The sequence below is a fragment of the Stegastes partitus genome, unplaced genomic scaffold (assembly GCF_000690725.1).
Source record: "Stegastes partitus isolate 25-593 unplaced genomic scaffold, Stegastes_partitus-1.0.2 Scaffold913, whole genome shotgun sequence".
In the NCBI taxonomy this organism is placed as follows: Eukaryota; Metazoa; Chordata; class Actinopteri; family Pomacentridae; genus Stegastes; species Stegastes partitus.
Window position 1 is genome coordinate 116,555 of NW_007578644.1, and position 9,644 is coordinate 126,198.

Below are 9,644 nucleotides of genomic sequence, written 5' to 3' on the forward strand. Positions count from 1 at the left end.
CATTGGTGTGAGTGCATGATGATCATTAAGTTGTATTATTGTCGCTGTAACCAGCACAGGAAGCTGCTGGGTGGACCTGTGTGAACTTCCGTGTGCTGCGGTATTTACGCTTAAAAGTTCAGTCTTCTTGTGAAGAACGCAGCACACCTGCATTCGCTGTTTTTTCTGCTCATAGATAAGGGGACATGTAAAAAAATTTCTAAATCACTGTTTTATTTTGGACAAATCTGACATTACAACACCCTAGTTTATTCTTTTTAAAGTCATTTTTGGTCACACACCTGTCTGAGCACATCACAGATACCAACAGCAGCTACTGCAGCTGCAATGTGGGGCGTTCAGGGAACATCGGTAAATTATAGAATCTCCTAATTAGAAGATGTTCAGCAAGTCATATGTTTTGCCTGTGACCAGGTGGGAGGCGCAACCAAATGAGAAAGTTGGTCCCACCGGTGCTACCAGTGAAAAAGTTAGTCTGGTTGGTGGTGACCAGAGGTTGCCCTTACGAGAAGGGCTTTGTGATCCAAAACACCCATGACCCACCACCTCCAGCAAAGCGACACAGTCCTAGCAGCCTGCTCCGAGGGTCGATGGACAGAGCTGATGACACCTGGTCCTTGCCGGCCACTAGGAAACTTAACCTCACCATCTTTACCCTAATCACACTCCAGGTTTACCTGCTTTTTTATTCAGTGTGTATGAAGGTGAGATCATTCCTTTATCCTTGTTTACTTTATTTGTGTCAATAGAGGGTTTTTTTTGTGCGCTTTGCTACGTGCCAGAGGCCTGGTTGTGTGTGAGTATGTATGTTCTGCCTCTGCTTCCCCCTCCTTTCTGTTTCATTCTGAGGTGCTAATGACCTCATTGGGATCCACCTGGAGAGCTGGCTTCCACCTGTGGAGCTGGCCAACCAGGGGTGGTGTGTTGCAGCTTAAAACCAGGCCCATTGTCAGATCAGGGGAGCTGCCATCTTGACTGCATGTTGCTGTGTCTATGAGACTTGTTTTGTTTGCTGTAATCTTTGAAGTACATTTGTGTGGTGATGAGATTGGGACTTTAGGTAAGTTGGTTACCCTACATTATGCAGCACGTAGGAAATTTTGTTTGACACACCAGGCTTATTGGTTGGTGTCACCTGTGTATTTATTTCAGCGCTCTGTTTGTAGAGAAGTTAGTAAGGTCTTTTGATTGGGTTTGTTTTGTCATATAAGAGGAGTTAGTCAGGCCTTGTTTTGTTTTCTTATTTCCAGTTGTTTGGCAGCACCACTTCGTCCCAGTCCTCCCACATCTTCTGTGAACCTTTGTTGCACATTTTTGTTGAAGCACTGTTACAATAAAACTCTAATTTTATTCAGACCTCACAATGACTCCTGCATATCTTTTGGTTGTTGTTTTGCTCTCCTTGTGTTATGAGGGGACGTAACTGCTTACAATTGTTGTATTAATATTAAAACTATAACTTGTGTACCTTTTGATAAACAAGCTGCAATACTTGGTTCATAGCGAGGTGAATTAAACATAAAATAAATCAATATTGGCTAAATGTAAACATGTCATTGTGATGTTTTCATCTATATCACCCAGCTCTACCAGACTAAAATGAATGCAATACTAGACTTATGTTTAAAAAAATAAAATTAAAAAATGTGCAGATGTGAGTAATTCAACATGACTAACTGGTTAGCTGACATGGGTCCTTACAAATCACGCCTACTGATCCTCTGACTCAGGCACACCGGTGACACCATTTATCGTAAAACTCTGGTTGAAGTGGAACATTTCCAGGACGAGGGGAAGGGGGCGTGCCAATGTTTACATCTAACGCTGTCAACGTTGGTAAGCTAGCGACTCAAGCACCAGCCACTGTGCTAACGACAAAGCTAATTTAACACAAGACAGCATTAATGTTCAAACAGTTAACTGAAAACGGCACAGGGGTTAGTGTTAATTAAACAGCACTTCAAAATGATAACAGTCGGCCCGTCAGTTGGTTACGAGGGGTCAGTTTAGCCGCAAAGCTAACGATGGGTTAGCATCGTTAGCGGCTAAATCGTTAGCATCCCTGCTGGAAGCTGAGGTTCGCTGCTCAGTTGGAGGATACCGAGAGGCTGCTTCGAAAAATGAAAAACGGAGCTCTGCTTCATTACAGGCGTCATTATCGGAGCGTCCGTCGCTTACCTGTTAACTAGGCGGTGAATGGGGCAGAAACTCACTTTTGTCCATCAGCTGTCCATAGCTCCACACAGAAAACTTTGGAAACTAGAGTTCGGCGCTTCATAGTGACGCCACACTGTCGGTTCGTGGGCAACCAATCACAGCGAGGTTTCAGAAATGGTGACAAGCGCTCAGCCAATCACGTCTCCCCGACGCGTGTGTGCATCCCGATGGAGTCACGTACATTTAAACTGGTATCTTCAGGGATTATCAGTTTACACGGAGAAATGCTGCAAGATTGTTAGCAGTGATAGAGAATAAAATAGCAAAAATATATCTTCAGATTACAGCTCATCACTTGTAAGTTTGCAGTGCAGATATTTAACAGAAATAGAACAAATGGTATTGAGATTTTTAAACGATGGGCCTTACAGATAAATTTTTATGATTGCTGACACATATTGGCATAAAAGGAAATGAATTTAAAGATAAGGTTTGCAATGAAAGTGGTAGAAGGTAATCAGTAGTTTGGCAGTTTGCCCCAGCAGGACAGAAATAAAGAGTTTTACTCAGCAGAGTGAAGGACAGGCAGCAAAATCAGAGGACATGATGGTTACAGAGAGTTCAAGTGACAGAAGGAAGAATAAAATGTGCAGGAAGAAACAGTGAGTGAGGAATGTAAAAACTCAGATTTGAACACGCTGGACTAAACAGTGCAATTTTCAAGTAATTAAACACAACAGATGTGAAATACTGCAGGGAAGAAGAAACAATAAGACATCTGATCCAAAACCTCAGAAAGATAAATTGATATAACAAATATAAGGATTCAATTATTAAATCATATTTGAGTATGTTAGATCAAATGTGTACAGTTTCCATTCCAGCTGGTGGCAGTAATGCACCAATTCACTGCCTGCCAACTGAAGAAGAAGACGATGACCCTATTGATGATGAGCTCATGTTGATCAATCTTTCATCACACACTTTATTGAGCCGCTCGTTTCACCAGCTGCGTGTCTGTCTGGTGAGTATTACCGTACAATTCCTTCCTTCTCTTGATAAGCTGCTTCATTATCCCACATTGAAAGAATACAGTCAAAGTCACGATCAGCTCAGCAGAAGGTCAGAGGGATACTGGGGAACATCACATGGTTGGTGTGGACTCTGGTTGCTGTGTTTAAGGCAGAGGTGCCAGCAGGGAGACTTTCCGAAGCCAGCTGGGATTAGACCTGAACTTTAGGGGGAGCAGAGAGGGCCGAACCCGTGCAGGAGGAGGAATGAATAATCCAGGGCAGTGTGGAAAAGAAAGAGCCCCCGTTGGTCTGGCGAGTGTGTTGGAACATTCTCCTGATATGTGGAAACCGACTAGTGCTGTGGCTGATGGGAACACAAGACGGCAGGTGATTTCTGCCCTCCTTGCCAGGATTAATCAGAACAACATGCTGCTGATGGCGAGGCAAGATTTTGGCCTCGTGTAGCCCTGAATTCCTGCGAGTGCAGGGCCAACGGGTTTGTCTGTCGTGTCTGTACTTCGAGTGCCAGGCACACGGTTTGTGCCTAAACGCTTTAAGGTCATGTGCTGTATGCAAACTTGTTTTAAAGGCGGTGAGGATGTCGTTGTGAATTCTGGTGATGCTCGTTTTCTCGGGTTACATCTGTCTGCAGAAGTTTTACAGTACAGGAGACCATGATCTTCATGTGCAGAAACTCTACTCTCAGTCTCTCTTTTTAAATGTCAGCATTATTGTTTCTATTTCCAATAATGTGTTGAATGAATGGTAGAGCATCTTTACTAAGTTGCAAAAGCTGCAGGAACTTACAACGGTTTTCTCAGATAGATTTGCTGCCACCACTAATGTTACCGTGAACAAAACTTGCAGACGTTACAGAGAATGTGTGCCTCAAAGTTTCTTTCTGCTTCTGTCCTGAGGGGAAACTGTGAGCCTAGAATGATTTATGTCCACTAAATAACCAGAATATTTTAGTTTTACCGCGTCAGGATCAAGTGTTGCACATTCAAAAGAAGGCTGAAGGGATCAGTGTGATCATTTTTGAAGATGGCACCCATGTAGAAAATCCTAACTGGCTGAGTGGAGCGATGGATTGCATTATTAGCGATTCGGCTCGGGCTGGTCGATGTGCATTCCTGCAAAACGGAATCCTCCTCCTCCTGCTAATTATCCAGATGATTACTCTTCCAATTCAAACAGCTGGCGAGCAACAGCCTCCACTGCCGCTTCGATACGTGAACTGTAATCTGGAAGTTGACTTTTCTTATCAAAGACTGGATTAGATCCCAGCGGTGACGCGATTACGCCGAGCAAACTTCCATCAGTGCGCGCAGGAGACACGACAACACTCGCTTTGTTTTTTGGCTTCATTGCATCAACGTTCTGTGAAACTTTGATATGTGTGAGGTTTGCAGGTGTGGAGCTCAGCTGGAGGTTTTACATGTTTGTACAGGAAAAAAAAAAAAAAAGAAGAAGAAAAAGGCTGTCAGAACCTCACGCAGCAGAAAACACGACGCAGTGATGACGCTGATGGAAGCACATATACATGTATTTGTTACCATGGCAAATATTGTTCCGGAAAGGTCTCTGACACTGGAAAGAAAAGTGCTTGTGCACGTGTAACGTTGAGCTTAAGTGCAAGAAGAAAGAAGAAGAAGAAGGGCTGGATGGAGGTTTTAGTATTTAACAGGAAAGGGTGGGGAGATTTTGATAATTTCTGAAAAGGAACATAATCCACCCCCCCACTTGCTCGCTCTCTGCCTCCCTGCCACCTCCCTCTCTCTCTCCCTTTTCTCTCTCTCTGAGTCCCAGCCCCTGAAGGTGTCATAACTGTGCTCTCTCTCTCTCTTTCTTTCCCTCTCTCTCCCTGCCTCTCTCTCTCACTCTCTATCACCGCCTTTCAGATCTTTAAAAGCTGGTGCTTTGCTGTGTCTCTCTCGATCTCCATTTGTCTCCTCTGGCACTGCAGGGGACTCAACCGGCAAAGCACCAAAGGAAACGCTACTGTATAGGAAGAAGGAGGAAAAAAAAAAGGGGGAGAGAGAAAGAGGTAGAGAGAGAGAGAGAGACAGAGAGAGAGAGAGAGAGAGAGAGAAATATACATCCAGAAATAGCATCAGCCACATTTAAACTGACAGAGAGTGACAGTGTGGAGAACCTGAGACCTGGACACAAAATGCCTATCCTTTCTAACTTAACAACCGTTGTTTTGTTGCTGATTGCTCACTGCGGATCGTGGACTGGGGCAAACCGCTTGGGCCCCTTCAAGGTCTGTCCCTCCTGCAGGGATCCACTGGGGGCAGGTCGGCCCCCGAGGGACCATAACGCTGCCGGCAGCACGTCGGTGTTGGCTTCAGGGGAGCCCTGTGGCGTCTACACCCTGAGCTGTGCCAAGGGGCTCCGCTGTGTCCCCCCACCCAGGGAGCACAGCCCCCTCCAGGCTCTGTTGCAGGGAAGGGGCATTTGCGCCAAGCACAGCAGGACTAGTCCCACCGAGAGGCCCCACCCCACAGGTAAGACACTGCTCACACACGTGCATGAAATCACATACGGACTGGTGCGTGCAGGTTGGTGTACGGTGGTTCGTAGTGTAGTGGACGTACAGCGAGCCTCCACTCAGTGCTGCTGTAAATTGCATGTGATGCTGTGTCAGTTACCATCAAAAAGAAAGGCCAATTAGTGTGTGGCATTTAAGCATGGCTGCGTTTCGTGCACCACAAATGAATTCCAGCATCCGATGCTGCTCCGCGGCACTGTTGGTTAAAAATGTCAATTGTCTTTACTGGTCCTGCTGTTTAGTGGAAATGATGAGGGGGGGAGAAAAAAAAAGCTCCGAAACATGATTCAGAAATGCATTCAGGGAGGTTTGTCTTTAGTCTTTGGGTCTGTTGTTACATGAGTGCATAAATGAACATGTGCATGCCTGCATTTACATGATTTATGCAGCATTTCCATGACAGGGTGCACGACAGTGATGTGTCCTACAAGTCACAGCAGAGAATTTAGACTGAATGTGAAACTGTCACAGTGTCACCTACATCCCGATGGAGCCGCTTTTTATTGCAGTGATCTCCATCTACTGTTCAAACCGAGATACTGCGATTAACTGTGTGAAAAAAGGGAGATATACTGATGGAAATTAGGTCTCTCGTTGAATTAACCATCCCCACGTAGATGGCTTGTCAGTGTTTGGTGCAAAAAAAAAAAAAAAAAGATGCAAAGACACATAAGAAAAGTGTGAACCTGTGACGTGCACTGTGGCGGTTTGACGGTGGATTCAGAGCTGTGATGCTTTAATGTCACATTCTCATGCTGCTGTGTCTTTTCCTCTCAGGTCCACATCCCTCACACGGTGGTGACATTGAAAAAGTAAGTTCATGCTCCAATTTCACAGACTTTAATGAGTAGAGCTGATGGATGTTTATCTAAGAAAAAAAAATGGTGATGATGGTTAAAGAATGTGTGATGTGTCTCCCTGCATGTGATGCAAAGGGCTGTGTGCTGAGCTGCGTTACAGACAGTTATGACTATAGATCCTGTGCTGTTTGGGGTGTTGCAGTGGCATGTACACACACCGCTTCAGAGCCATGCATTATGGTGCATGATGTGTGTGCTGCTATGCGGCAGAACTAATTGAGCATGATGTGAATCAGGAAAGTTTCGAGTCGGCCGCCGCTGCTGCTACAGATTCCTCACTTGGCGACTCGGCTCATCTGCATCGTTTCAACTAATTGACACGCTTCTATGGCAACAACGATCAACGTCGCCTAAACGGTCGTTTAATCTGACAAAGTGACACAAAAAAAAAAAAAACGCACAGTCACTTCCAACCATCCAGTGACCTGAAAAGCCAAAGCATTGTGTAACAATACGGTTATATAATGTTATACAATAAGTGGCATCTGATACGTATATAAATATACATATTCTGTGCCTCTGGCTGTAATGCTGCATCACTGTAGCTAATCCTTGGTGATTTGCATCGACATGTGTTGTGATCAAAGAGGATTATTGCCAACACAGTCAGTCACCTGAGGGGGGGGGGAGCAGCTCTTCTTCACTCTCTACATGTTCCTCTGGTGATGCCTCAAGTCTCACTCTGCTGCTGTTTCCAGGCTCCCTGTCGCAAGCTGCTCAATGGCGTCCTGAGGGGTCTGGAGCTGACAATCTTCCAGTCCGACCGTGACATCTATATACCCAACTGTGACACCCGCGGCTTCTACAGGAAAAAGCAGGTAGAGTGTCAGTCACTGGTGAAACGTGATAGTGGAACTTTGTTGGAGCTGGTGTGAAAACGTGTCGTTGCCGCACCGACTTTGCTGCTCAACACTGCAGCATCCAGAGATGTGACCACAGGGGCTGAGAATAACTGACACCTTCTCTCAGAGAATCAGTACTGCGCTATGATGACATATCATTTTCTCTCTCTGCCTCTCTCACCACCTTTTCCTACTCTCCACCTCCAAAATCTCCCTCTCCTTTCCTGTAATTTCACACAGTGCCGCTCCTCCAAGGGCATGCAGCGTGGCCACTGCTGGTGCGTGGACGAGCTCGGCACGCCCGTCCCTTCACGTGCCAGCGAGGACGGCACTTTACCATGCGATGGGGAGTGAGGGATGAGTCCGTCCTTTTGCTCTGAGCCTGGAGGAGGAGGAGGAGGAGGAAGAGGAAGAGGAAGGAGGAGGAGGAGGAGGAGGTGGAGGAGCAGGAGCACAGGGAGAGGGGGTGGCTTTAGCATGTGCTAGACACTGCCTGGACAGGAGGTAGCAGGGATAAACCACTTCCTATGGAAAACACACACCAGTTCACACACTCTCACAGTCCAGCAGCAGCAGCAGCAACAACATCTGCCTGAATGTTCAACAGTTGCAGCTCTGCGTCGTCCGGCGACACGCTGCATGCTCACATCCATGAACTGCCTCGGTGATCACTCCGAACGATCTGTGTATTCCCTGGCTCTTGTCCCGGCTTATTTGGTAGATTTATTTTATTTTTTTCCTTTTCCACTTTAGGATAGCTGACACTGCCTGTGTTTGTTCTGATCTCAGTGGGCTGAAATACTGTTACGCAGGTGATGCGACACAAAAAAACAAAAAACAAAAAACGTGTCTCCCTCACCGTCCTCTCTCCCTCTCTCCAAAGATACACTGACATCAACTAATTGACAGAATATTTCTTTTTTCTAATTAATTTATTTTTGAGTCTGTATTTCCATCAAGTACTGCTTGAATCTCACAGTATCTTATATAAATGTCAAGTCAGAAAAGAAAGAAAGGAAAAAAAAAAAAAGAGAAAACACACACACAATATGATCCTGGATGCTTCTGTTCATTTTTATTTGTCGAACTGGCGTTCTGACTGCTTATCAGTTGATTGTTTGTACATATGTTGGAATTTTGTGGTCGACTGTGTGTTCTGAAGTGGCAGACAAAAAGCTTACGGCTGTTACCCTTTTCAAAAAGTTGTAAGGCATATTTTTATACACGTCAATATAATATTTTATATATGAATTGTTGGTTTATTTAATGAACTACAGTACAATGCCATGTATTTTTATATTGTCAGCAGTTTCTTATTTAAAGACAGAGATTATTTTATTTCATGTTAGGGGAAGTGTCGTGCTTTTAGAGGCACCTTTATGGCAAAACTCATCACATTCATCAGAGCTCTATTCAACTGCTGTACATCTTATGGTTATATCTCATGTTTTTAATTTCCTTTTTTTTTTTTTTTAATGTTTTATTTATGCTTCGTTTTATTTGAGAATCGAGAATGTCCATGTTACTTATTATGTTTTATTTTCCTCACATCATTCTATAAATTCTGATTTCAACGCAGGTTAAAAACAAAAAAAAATGTGGTCAAATTTGTTCTTGTTCTCGTACGTCTTTCCCGAGTCCTTGCAAAAGTCATGAAATTGTGTGCTATTAAAGTGTGATTAGAATTTATCTACTTCTGACCAATCTTGTTGTGCCAATAATGTGTGTGCCGTGATGAAAGGTCCATGCACAGAGGACCTGTAAGATTTGCAAATATGAAAATAAAACATAATGATACTAAAAATGGAGAAGAATAAAACATATATTAATATAACGGCTGGTGTTGAGTGTGTTCCTTTGGTGAATATTAAAGACCTTCTGTGGGGAAAATCACATTTTTTTTGTTAACATACACATATGGTGTGTTTTTTATGCTAGAAGACACATCATGAGTGAAATAAACAGTCGGGGCCACAGCTGATGACAAAAAGGCCTCCAGAGCTTCATATGCAACACAGCTAAAGAACCGATCCAGTTTGCATGACTAAATAACTCTGTGGTGTCATGTAGAGGAGTTTAACCGTGTTTGAGAAGAGTTATGGGCGAGCTGGTGTGCATGAACTGCAGTCAGGAAGAGAGAGGTGGACTTCATAGACAGTCTAAAGGTAGCATCAGTGTAGAGTTTGATCCATTGTAAGACAGCACGGGTTTGTTTTCA

The 9,644-nt window shown here is 44.3% G+C and overlaps 2 protein-coding genes across 3 annotated transcripts in view; one reads left to right on the top strand and one right to left on the bottom strand.

The window, feature by feature from the left end:
- Positions 1-2,281, bottom strand: part of spryd3 (SPRY domain containing 3) — a 74,661-nt gene extending 72,380 nt beyond the window's left edge. The window contains exon 1 of one of the 2 annotated variants that reach the window (XM_008293793.1): positions 2,214-2,281. The gene's annotated coding sequence lies outside the window, so the exon portion shown is untranslated. Of the gene's footprint in view, positions 1-2,178 lie in introns of both variants that reach the window. The other variant, XM_008293792.1, reaches the window with a different exon arrangement.
- Positions 2,282-5,055: 2,774 nt separating this feature from the next.
- Positions 5,056-9,260, top strand: igfbp6b (insulin-like growth factor binding protein 6b). The gene is made up of 4 exons (XM_008293794.1): positions 5,056-5,680; positions 6,502-6,536; positions 7,283-7,402; positions 7,667-9,260. Exons 1-4 carry the CDS (start codon positions 5,344-5,346, stop codon positions 7,778-7,780), a joined length of 606 nt encoding a protein of 201 aa, XP_008292016.1. The 5' UTR covers positions 5,056-5,343; the 3' UTR covers positions 7,781-9,260.
- The last annotated feature ends 384 nt before the right edge of the window (positions 9,261-9,644 follow it).